We start from the raw sequence: 13,044 nt of genomic DNA, 5'->3' as shown, positions 1-13,044 counted from the left end.
TTACAGTTGAAAATTGTTTGATTACAGTTGAAAATTGTTTGATTACAGTTGAAAATTGTTTTATTACAGTAATTTTGGACGTATTTCAACACGTGTAAAATGTATTTTTCTACATAATTTTGTCCATTGTTTTTATTTGTAAAGTTTCAGTTTAATCAATCTCTGTCTACTCAGACTTGCTGATACAAGATATAAGTCGTCTTAGTCCATGTAGTATTTCGATGTGTGTGGTACAGACTGTGGCGGCTGGTGAACAATATTCTAGGTGGCGCTCTTTTCCAGAATATTGTCCTGCCTATTCAATGTATTACATGTAGAAATCACTTGAATCACTTTAAGATAATGATGATAATAAACGTTTATTATGATCCTTGTTTGCATACAAATGAAAACGTGTTTTAATTATAATCTGACATACATCATACAGAATAAACTACATTATTAAAAAACTATTAACAACCTGTCGTGTGCACCAGAACAATAAAGATACTTTCTACTAAATTATCACAAATACACCGCAAAGAAACAATTGTAATAATAAAATAAAAACTCAAGTCAAATTGAAATGTTGAGGGCAGGAACTGAGCGTGCATTTAGAAATTTTGAGCACCTGAGAATATGTTTTGTGCGCAGTTAAGTGAAAGTTTGCATGTCATTTTTACTCCAGCAAAAAATAAGGGGTTTGAGCAAACAAAAATCTCTTTTCCGTTCAATAAATGTCACTTTGGGCACACTTTCAATCACAGTGACTGGAGAAGCTTGATTCTGATTGGCTGTTTGGTTTCACACGGCAACAACGTTCCAGGAAAAGTGTGACATGAACATGAGGAATGACGACAAAAAACAAGATTATAATCAGAATGCGAATCACCGCAAATGTAGGTCATCAGTCTGAAGACTTCTAGAAACACACAAAATCATCACTGTTTTTTAAAACTAAAAAAGAATAAATAATAATAACTAGGGCTGCACAATATTGGAAATAAGTGCAATACTGTAGTGGCGGTCCGGGGGTTTAGAGAAGGAAAAATGATGCGATATTTCCCTTTCGTTTATTTTTGCGCTTCGGTGTCGACATGATCGTAGATAAATATCACTTATAACGCTCAGTTTCGTGGGACTTGCATCTGTTTCCCGCAAAACTAAGCGACATCAGAGAGGAGCCGCCGGCGTGTCGTGATATCACCAAATCAATAATAAATCCACCTTCTTGTACACGCACACATAACACTTTACAAATGACCTGAAGCTAACAACTTAGCCCGTTAGCATACGGCGAAGACAGACAGGTTTACACTTGTTTGGAAGTTCACGATCTTATAAGAAAACAACTGAGACGAGATGAAAAGTTCTTTCAACCTCCTTTGTTAAAGCAACATATTGTAAGAGACGAGTGACTGGATCACTAGTGTTTGACTAGATCATAACTTAGTATTACTTCCGTGGATATACTGAGCTAAGTCAGCGCGCCAGCAAGACGCTTCGCCATAGCAACCGAGCCTAGCAAGCTGTGCCGCACAGTTCACAGACGGACGGAGACGTAAACGACAACGAGACATAGAAGTACAAATTGACAACTTTACAGAACGTGACACTGATTGGTCGAAGTGTGCATTTAAGAAATGTTTGATTTATACAATGAAGAATTATAAATGATCACATGTTTTCGATATGCATATCGCACGTGCCAATATCGCGATGTCGTTATTGGCCGCCACTTCCTGTTTGACCTCAATAACCAAATATGATGTACAAATATGCCAGTATTTGATCTTCAATTAACAATAACTAGTTTGATGAAGTCTCCCAAGTAAATACAAGTTCTATTGAGGCAGAATTTGCTTTTAGCTCTGGCTTTTTATTTCTTCCGGAATGTTTGCCTATAAAGTGATTAAAACTAAGGTTGAAGTAAAATACTTAGATGGGAACTTTAAACTCTGTGTTGAAGACAGTTTGATTCAGATCAAACTAGTTTGGCCCTTGACCAAGATCCTGCGTACAGTATGTCAGACTTGAAATATCTCAATGCATGCCAAACACTCACCAGACCTGTTTGGTTTCAGATGTTGAGTCACGTTCAAGAGCCAATCTTCATAATCATGTACTAGTTATGATGATATCTTATGATTTTGACTTCCTAGTGTCGCAACGGTTTTTTTTGGTGGTTAGACACGAACCAGAAAACATTGTAGGTTAAAAATGATGAAATACTGGTCGACATGTTAATTGTACAACAACCATAACCCACTTTAAGAGTTTATTTGAGTAAATTTAAGTCAACAGCAGCTTCTGCCTCACAGCAAAGGTTTGATTACATTTTGATCAGCTTCGTTCAAACAGTCAGTTCAGTGTTTGCATCTTATCTGTTTGCATAATCCGGACAAACCTCCTAAAACTATGGTGATCACATGAGTCCATTTCTGCTTCCTCAATTATTTCCCGTTGGCGGCACCTGTTGACCCGAGTGACACCCGAGAGGTCGTTTAAAAACGCTGCTCATCTTTGTCTCGGGGGGGGAAAGGGAATCGCTCTGAGAAATGCTGCTCCAGCGGCGAAGAGCGCCCCTTAGCTCCCCGGAGTCGCATGTCAGAAACATCATAACCTGCTGTTCCACTTCCAGGCGCTGGTCCTGCCAACGCACTCCTGCTCCGAGATAGTCTTTCATTTGATTTGGCCGCTGGTCCAGGATCTGTCCTAAACTCGAATGAGGGCAGAGAGGCGGATATCGCTCGTCTTCTGCTCCCGTGTCTTCACCATAAATCACCGTTTACAACTACTGTTGTCGGAGCTACCAGAACATATTCTGAGCTCTGATTGAATTCACGGTGGAAGGTTTGGTCATAAGGGTATAAATGTATATCCTGCTCACTTGAGGGACTTTGGAGACCCTTGTGGAGCAGTTCATACTTTGAACTGATGTGAAAACCCAACTCTCCTGACTCTCATGTTGTAAATGTTGAATCTTCTCAAAGACGCAGTAAGTTCCTCATCATGACCATGTTTTCAACTGATTACTTTATAAAGTTGCTCTGAAATCTGGACAAACGAGAGGTTACGAGAGTCCATTATGACGTAATAATGGCTTCACTCCTCCTCCAGCCAGCTGAAATTATGTCCCTCATTGTTTATACAACGAGTCCCTTGAAGGTGGAGACTTCTGGGATGGATGATGCGCTGTGACAAACCTCCATGCTTGACCAATCACAGCAGAGTGGGTGGGGTTACGGTTAACAAGATTTAATCTCCAGAAAAACAAGACATTCTGTGTATTTTTGTGTTGCTTTAAAACATTCCTTTTGATCCACGAACTCATCCGTGCAGCTGCTTCCAAACTGAACAGACTTTCACCCTCACGTCACATCAGTGCACATCATGGTCTTCAGTCCAGGAACAATCTTCTCAGCTCCATATTGACACTGAAGGTTGTCCTGATCAACTTGTTCTTATCTTTTATCTGCATGAAAAAAAAAAGATCCGTAGTGTCCAGATTTGTTGTGAGTCCGGGGCTGGGATTTGGAAACTGATCCATTTTGCCAAATATAGTCATTATGTTTATGTTTCACGGTTGAGAAAACACAATTATCTTTTCGCGTCGTTGCTAAAGTTGTCTTTTTAATTTCTTGCTTAATTCTGTGTTGCAGATTTGTTAACAAAATACATTTTTTTCTCTTCAAGAGCCGAAGTCCGATACCCAGCCCTACGTGTGATGTGCTCACACTTGATTATCGTAGGTATTGCAGTAAATACAGACGGACTGTTGATAACGAGAGACTAGAGCTGCACGATATTGGAAATATGTCCCATATTGGATTAAAGTGCAACATCAATATTAATGCAATATTTTTTTGCAATATAAATATTATTTACAACACTCAGTCTCGCGGGACTTGCATCGGTTGATCGAGATGAAAAGTTCTTACAATATGTTGCTTCAACAAAGGAGGTTGAAAGAGACGAGTGACTGGATCACTAGTGTTTGACTAGATCATAAGTTAGTTTTACTTCTGTGTATATACTGAGCTAAGTCGCTACTAAGCGCGCCGGCAAGACGTGTCGTCATAGCAACCGAGCCTAACAAGCTGCGCCGCACAGTTCACAGACGGACGGAGACGTAAACGACAACGAGACATAGAAGTACAAATTGACAACTTTACAGAACGTGACACTGATTGATCGAAGTGCGCATTTAAGAAATGCTTGATTTATACAATAAAAAATGATCAATTATTATTATTATTATTATAAGTGTTGTCGATGCATATCGAACGTGCCAATATCGCGATATCGATATCTTTCTGATATATCGTGCAGCCTTACAAGAGATTATATCGATCACAACCTGAATGTAGGAAGTCGTTGTTTGGAGAAAGTTCCAGAAACAAAGAAAAATAACCAGGGCTGAGTATATAACTTCAATTCGTTTTATGGCACCGTGCTTTGAAACATGCTTCATCTTTTGGTGCCAAGTTTCGGTATCAACTCGTGATCAAAACATGATCATTCAAACCAAAGACTTAGACTTAGACTTAGACTGCACTTTATTGATCCCTTTGAGATGACACTCTCAGGGAAATTTCTGTTTTCCAGTAGCACAGAAGGAATAGAGAAAAACCAAAAAGCACACAGAAGAGGACGATATCATTAAATAACAAAACAGTAACTGAATATAACGACAGTATAAACAAAATAAAAATATAAATAAAATAAAATAAACTAAACAAAGTGACTTTACGTTATTTCAAAGGAAAGTGTGTTAAAAGTGTTTTAAAAGCAGTGAACACACACTTAGCAATTAGCAAGTTGTTTTTTGCACATTTACCCAAGCAGAAAAAAAGAACTTGTAGTATGTGTAATGTCCTTTTAAAAAAAAAGTAATTGATCTAATAGAATTGATATCAACAAAGTATTGTTTAGGAACTGGTATCGAAGTGAAGGTATCAGTACCGGAAAATGTTCAATAGATCCCCAGTAGTGACCCAGTATTTACATTTATATTGTGAAAACCGACAGGATCTGGCAAGAGGTTTTCTAAGACCTTCAATACCTATGAATCTCAGGACCAGCTGTCCTGTAATCTCAAGATCGATTATTAGATCCCGCCGCTGCCAAGATGGGTGAAAGACGGTCAACCCTAAAATTTGAAGAGACGACAAACACCGGCCTGTATCGGCGCCAGGTTACTAAAGCATACTTTTGGCAGGGATGTGCTTCTTTGAGGGTTTTTTCGACGTTTAAATATAGCCGTGCTGTCAGACGACTGATCTGAGGTGAGTTTCGGAGAAACTTAACGTTCCTGGAAACTATTTTTAACCGCCATTGTCTCCACTTCTGTCACATTAACACATCAAAACCCCGTTGGAAAGTCGGAACAGACGTCCACGACGAAAAAACTGACAGTAGACGAAATTTCACCTGCGCCGGGATGTAAAGGGACGTATGTGTCCGTCACTGAGTTTTAGTCGAGCGTTTGGTCTCCAGGGTGCAGATTAACGGAAGTCCCCGAAAAAGTCACTTGAAAAGATCTCTTTTATCCACGTCTCTTGTCAAATGCGTGAAAGGAAAGACTTCGGAATGAGATTTATTTTGGTAAAACTTGCTCTTTAAAGGCTCGTCTTGACAGCTAATCTCTTTTGTTATCAAATTCTTTTGAACCGAACTGTCTGCCCTCCGTGACAACTTGCTTTTGTTAGTTACAGTGAATTACCGTTCAGCTGCTTTTGTGCCTGCGTGTGTGTGTATGTGTCTGTGTGTGTCTGTGTGTGTGTGCTTGTGTGTGTGTGTGTGACGACCTCTGCCATTGTTGCGCTCTTACATCCTGACAACTCTGATGAGTTAAAAATAACCCAGTGCTTTCCAAATTTGACTTCTTCTGGGACAGCATCTTCCGTCTGTTTTGATTCTGCGTGGCCCCCCTCGGAATGCTCGGGGTCATCGGCGGCCATTTCCTGTCATACAGAGTCATTCATTGTAGTAGTCTCGGATAAAAATACACCTAAATATACTCAAAAGGAGCCCACTCGGGAAGGAGAACCTGTCACGCTCGAGACTCTCGCAGCAAGTCGCACCTTCGTTAACACTGACACAATGAGTGACGGCTCGTTTTCTCTTTGTTTAAATTGTCATTTTTGATTATTGTTCTTTGCCTTCTGAAGTCGGTTCACTGGGATTTCAACCGAGCAGAATAAGGCCACTTGAATTTTAAAAAAGTGTTTGAAACCAGCAGCGACATGGCTCGTAAAAACAAAGAAGTAAACTCTTCAGCGATGTCTCTCCTGCAGGTACAAACAATTGTTCGACACTATTGGCAGTTCTGATCACAAGAGTTATGGCTCCTATGCAAACAGCCTTCTATGTAAACACTCTGGGAAGCTAAGCAAATACATTATGTAACTTGTTCTCAGGTATCCGTGCCTTCCTTGATGGACGCTGTCGAACATTCTTCAGTAAGCCATTACCATTTGGCATCAAGATTCAGATATTGGGGTTTTAAAATAATTCAACTGAACGTCTCTAGGGTTGTGTAGTCTATTTTGAGTCACGCTGAAGGTCAAAGGTTACGAGGGCACATATTGTCTATCGTCTTTCACGGGTGGACAGGTTTTATAGCCGGTACAGACAGGACCCCGGAGATCTTAATTCATGGTCCTCGGGTCCAGCCAACAGTTTACAGTGGAAATGATATTGTAAATTAAGACGTTGGAGCTGTTGCTCGGTGCTGCTACCGTGTCCTGCCAACAGGTGGAGACACTGAAGCCAGTTTGTCTTTTTTCACTGTGTTGTTGCGTTTCTGCTCTTGTCACCTCACTGTGTCAGTTTGAGTTGGACATTTTCTCTACTGACCCCGTTGCGTCCGATTTACCGCAAGAAAAAAAATTAAAGTTACTACAATAACTGCTGTTCTGTGAATACAGCGGGATCACACGAAACAAGGTGCAGTGTTATTTCTCTCTGTCTGGGGAAAAAAAGCGAACTTTTTCCAGATGAATTAAACAGAGCGAGCGAGCAATTGTCCGTGTATTGCAAGAATAGAATTGGATCCTATTTTCTTCATGTCATCCTGCGTCAACGCTTTTGTCGAGATAGTTCAGGAAGAAACAAATTATAAAAGTAAAGCATCTGGTCTATTTCCAAATTTAAACTCTCCTCGACACAGACTAAAAAATAGACGTAACGTCACTAACACTTGATAACAGGCGGAGCCTCTGTGTGGCTAAACCAATCGCGAAGTCTGCTTAAGGGCAGAGCATGTATGACATAGAACCTAGAAACGTGTTTAATGTGTTTTATTACAGAAAACAAGTTGCAGAGAATGAAGAGTTGTTTGGAAAATCCTACGCTGACGTATCTTTTTCTAGATTCTCTATGTAAGTAAGTAAGTAAGTAATATTTATTTATATAGCGCTTTTCGAGACCAGGGTCACAAAGCGCTTAAACAATCAAAACAATACTCAAAAAAGTACATACTTTAAAGATCAAGATAATACTGAGATATGTTCATCATTAATCACATTTTTGACGTAGGCTTTGTCCCAAATCGCGCCCTTCTCCGAGTGCACTGGTTTATAGCACACATTGAGAAAGTGCACGTACTTGGTCAGTGCGAAAATTTTCGTTAGGTTTTTTTCGTAGCTTCAGTTTAGCTTCATCTACGTCGCTAAGATGGAGGCGGTAAAAGGTGGAAAGTGTCCATCGATCCACACTTAATTTTCTGGTCGTTTGAGTGCTCATTGCGCACTACATTTTCGCACACTGCTAATTGGGACGCACTTGTGCACTCAAAGTGTAAGTGCAGAAGCGTGTGACACAGCCCTAGACTAGCGAGCTAGCTAGCTAACTAGCAAACCAGTACAACAGACATGTTTTCTTGAGGTTAAGGAAGTGAATTCAACACGAAGACTTTATTAAAGGTTAATAAAATCCAGAAACACGTGCAGTTGATTTGCTATGATTTGCTTCTGAAGGTTGTTTATATATTTTACCGTCACTGCAAACACATTAAGAGAACAAATACAAATTCAAAACATCTTTGTCTGCGTCGGTTTCTGACGCAGTTTTCAACATCGATGTAGAAGAAAAAAAACATTTTGTGCACCAATGATATTAAAAATGTTTTTGCGACGTTCATTCTAGTTTCCGTATTAACAAGTTCTTCCATCTATTGTTGGTTTTCTCCAAAGACCATAATAGATTGCTTTCCAGCAACTCCTGTCTTTCCTTCCTGTGAGTCGCCATCAAAGGACTCTTTAAGTGATCGTTTTAACGACTCGTCTCACCTCAAGAGTCATTTGGAGAAAGCTGTGACGATAAAAAGTTGAAAGTTTCTTTATTGTGTTTAATCTTGCGTGAAGTTTGGCTCTTTAATGATCAGAGACAATAAAACGAGGATAAATATAGAACAAAAACATACTTTAATGTTGCCGACATCATGCACTTCAAACAAAAACACCGTATACTTTATACTTATGGTTGAGTCTCGTGATGTTTGCTGATGATATTGTGATCATAGAGTTAAGAAGAAGCACAACATAATACTTTAATATCTAAGAGTGAAAAGTCTGAAGTAAAAGAGAATATATTTGAGATTTATTTTGTAATAGTCATGTTTAAAGTTAAATGTTATGTATTCAAAATACTTTTTGAAATGTTTTTTATTTTGACAACCGGAAGTAATATTTAAAAGGTAACCGTAAGTAGTACACAGTTGTGCTAATCGCTTGCTGGTATGAAAGAAATATTATTCACGGACGTGTGTGTTCATGGATGTGTGTGATGCATCTACACACACGTGTTCATGGATGTGTGTGATCATGGACGTGTGTGTTCATGGACGTGTGTTACTGGACATGTGTGTTCATGGACGTGTGTGTTCACGGATGTGTGTGTTCACGGATGTGTGTGTTCACGGATGTGTGTGTTCACGGATGTGTGTGTTCACGGATTTGTGTGTTCACGGACGTGTGTGTTCACGGATGTGTGTGTTCACGGATGTGTGTGTTCATGGATGTGTGTGATCATGGACGTGTGTGATCATGGACGTGTGTGTTCATGGACGTGTGTGTGTTCATGGACGTGTGTGTTCACGGACGTGTGTGTTCACGGACGTGTGTGTTCACGGACGTGTGTGTTCGTGGATGTGTGTGTTCACAGACGTGTGTGATGCGTCTACACACGCGTGTGTTCAAGGAATGTGTGTGTTCATGGATGTGTGTGATGCATCTACACACACGTGTGTTCATGGATGTGTGTGATGCATCTACACACACGTGTGTTCATGGATGTGTGTGTTCATGGACTTGTGTGTGATGTGTCTCCACACGTGTGTGTTCATGGATGTGTGGGTTCATGGACGTGTGTGTTCACGGACTTGTGTGTGATGTGTCTCCACACGTGTGTGTCCATGGACGTGTGTGTTCACGGACTTGTGTGTGATGTGTCTCCACACGTGTGTGTTCATGGACGTGTGTGTTCACGGACTTGTGTGTGATGTGTCTCCACATGCGTGTGTTCATGGATGTGTGGGTTCACGGACTTGTGTGTGATGTGTCTCCACACGTGTGTGTTCATGGACGTGTGTGTTCACGGACTTGTGTGTGATGTGTCTCCACACGCGTGTGTTCATGGATGTGTGGGTTCATGGATGTGTGTGATGTGTCTCCACACGCGTGTGTTCATGGATGTGTGGGTTCATGGATGTGTGTGATGCATCTACACACACGTGTGTTCATGGATGTGTGGGTTCATGGACGTGTGTGTTCACAGACTTGTGTGATGCGTCTCCACACGTGTGTGTTCGCTCCATGTGTGGCATCAGCTGCTGTCTCTCTGATACATTTGCATGTTTCATTGTATTTGAAGTCGCCGTGACGAGTTGAAACAATAATGAAACTCTGACCCGAGGCCACGATGATCCACAGCAAATACTCCTGAGGGTTCGTTCGATGCAAATGTACCGACATGTGTCGAAAGAGTCTTTTCTGAGGGACGACCGTAGATGCTGGAGATTAACATTGAACAAGTTTGTTCATGTAAATGAATGTTTGTTCATTGTTTCTTCAATGAACTCAAACCATCGGAGCCTCCGACTCACCGGTGAACTCGTCCCAGGAGTTGTTTAGAGAAGAGAAAACACTCGATAATATCTGTTTATAATGAACGTCTGTCAAAAGTCTGATCTTAACGTGAGCGTGAGACGCGTCTGAGAAGATGTTGATGTTGAAATGTTCAGAGTGAGCGTCAAAGGCTGGTCTGTGGAAATGTTGCCTCACATTAAACTGGTCATGAATCAGAATTATTGAATTTAAATGTTGAAACTTTGATTCTATTGAAGTTTTGTTTTGTTTTTTAAGCTGTAAATAGTAAGTAAGTAAGTTAGTAAAGTTTATTTGTAAAGATCTTTCTAGACCAGAGTCACAAAGAACTTAAACAATCACTCCAACAATACACAGTTAAAATATATACTTTAAAAGATCAAGAATCATAAGACAAACACAGGAGTCTCAGAAAATCAGGGAAAAGCTCAAATAAAAATGTCTTGAGATGTTTCTTGAAGGAGTCAGTAGATCATCAAACACAGATGTTTCTTGAAGGAGTCAGTAGATCATCAAACACAGATGTTTCTTGAAGGAGTCAGTAGATCATCAAACACAGATGTTTCTTGAAGGAGTCAGTAGATCATCAAACACAGATGTTTCTTGAAGGAGTCAGTAGATCATCAAACACAGATGTTTCTTGAAGGAGTCAGTAGATCATCAAACACAGATGTTTCTTGAAGGAGTCAGTAGATCATCAAATACAGATGTTTATTGAAGGAGTCAGTAGATCATCAAACACAGATGTTACTTGAAGGAGTCAGTAGATCATCAAACAGTAGATCGTTCCAAAGCTTAGGAGCAACAGTCTGGAAGGATTTCTCTCCTCTGGTCCTGAAGTTCAGGAACCATCAGTAGATTCTGATCCACAGACCTCAGAGCCCGAGCTGGGGTGTAAGTCTGGATCAGATCACTGATGGAAGGTCTGACCATGAATAGATCTGAAAGTAAGAACCAGAATTTTAAAGTTGATCCTGAAAGAAACTGGCAGCCAGTGAAGAGTTTGAAGGAGAAATGTGAGTTCTTCTACTAGAGCGGCTCAGAATTCTGGCTGCAGAGTTTTGTATGAACTGCAGGCGAGAAGATCCTTCTTGTTAAAAATAAGTGTGTAGTGTCACTATTTTCCTATGTTTATAGATTTTTCTAGAGAGTTTTTTTTTTTTTTTTAATTAATTGAATTCAATCATTTTTTTCTATTGAAAGGTAAACTTTTTATGATTTAATTAAATTAAGAATTGTTTTCTCAAATAGAGTTTGAAAAATAAATATTTTTCAATACGAATCATTTCAATTCAGATTCAAATATTGTCTGGAGACACTTTTCTACTGACATTTTGAATTTACAAGGTTATCAATGAAACAATATTGAATTCAGAAATATTATTCTTTGATTATTGGAATAAGAATACTAGGCTCTACGTGTACAAATATACTTTTTTTTAATTCAATAAAGAATTTATTAAATTCAATTATTGTAAAAATGATTTAATGGTTAAAAACCCCCAAACATTCCAATAGAAAAATTTAAATTTTCAACATTTGAAATGTTAATCCAACCATTCAGTCATTTTTACTCTGAGAGGTTGAATTTTTAAAGAAAATATTAGATTTTTGATTTTCTCTTTCCAATATTTGTCTATTTTGAGCAACTTATGGAGTAAAAAAAGTTTGATGTATTAGTGGCGATAGGATTTTTTTTATCAAACATAGATAATTGGAATTACAATAAGAAAATTAGTTATTAATTTGAATTTATTTCAATGATTCAAAAGAAGAAATTAAACATTTTATTCTTCAGATTATTGAATTAAATCATAAAAAAAGATTAAAATGTTTAAAAAATAACAATATTAATAATAATAATAATAAGAACTAACAATATCTTTCTCCTTTAACGTGTTTAAGTCTAACACGCGTGATCCTCCTCCACAGACCCGTGTCTGCTGGTCATGCCTCCCTGCATGAGCGACGCCGACCGCTTCAGTCTGGAGGCTCTTCGTCACATTCACAAGCAGCTGGACGACGACAACGACGGAGGCATCGAGGTCAACGAGAGCGTGGAGGTGAGGCTTCGCTTTCAACTCTGGAAACAATGTCTCGTCACGACCGCTCGCTGCAAAGTGACATGGAGTCGACACTAATGTGTTTAAAGATTCTTTAAACTTCTGATGAGTCTTGACATGTTTATTCATGATAAACTACACGTTTATAAACATGTTTATTCATGATTAACTACACGTTTATAAACATGTTTATTCATGATTAACTACACGTTTATAAAAATGTTTATTCATGATTAACTACACGTTTATAAACATGTTTATTCATGATTAACTACACGTTTATAAACATGTTTACTCATGATTAACTACACGTTTATAAACATGTTTATTCATGATTAACTACACGTTTATAAACATGTTTATTCATGATTAACTACACGTTTATAAACATGTTTATTCATGATTAACTACACGTTTATAAACATGTTTACTCATGATTAACTACACGTTTATAAACATGTTTACTCATGATTAACTACACGTTTATAAACATGTTTATTCATGATTAACTTCACGTTTATAAACATGTTTACTCATGATTAACTACACTTTTATAAACATGTTTACTCATGATTAACTACACGTTTATAAACATGTTTATTCCTGATTAACTACACGTTTATAAACATGTTTATTCATGATTAACTACACGTTTATAAACATGTTTATTCATGATTAACTACACGTTTATAAACATGTTTATTCATGATTAACTACACGTTTATAAACATGTTTATTCATGATAAACTACATGTTTATAAACATATTTATTCATGATTAACTACACGTTTATAAACATGTTTATTCATGATTAACTACACGTTTATAAACATGTTTATTCATGATTAACTACACGTTTATAAACATGTTTATTCATGATTAACTACACGTTT

The 13,044-nt window shown here is 38.4% G+C and overlaps 1 protein-coding gene across 2 annotated transcripts in view; it reads left to right on the top strand.

The window, feature by feature from the left end:
- Nucleotides 1-13,044, top strand: part of stim2b (stromal interaction molecule 2b) — a 60,466-nt gene that overhangs the window by 22,273 nt on the left and 25,149 nt on the right. For both annotated transcript variants that reach the window (XM_087788572.1, XM_087788571.1), the window contains exon 2: nt 12,021-12,151. In XM_087788572.1, coding sequence (XP_087644698.1) covers nt 12,021-12,151 — 131 coding nt within the window. The remainder of the gene's footprint in view (nt 1-12,020; nt 12,152-13,044) is intronic.

The sequence above is a fragment of the Callionymus lyra genome, chromosome 4 (assembly GCF_982586985.1).
Source record: "Callionymus lyra chromosome 4, fCalLyr1.hap1.1, whole genome shotgun sequence".
NCBI lineage: Eukaryota > Metazoa > Chordata > Actinopteri > Syngnathiformes > Callionymidae > Callionymus > Callionymus lyra.
This window is presented reverse-complemented; position numbering and strand designations above follow the sequence as displayed.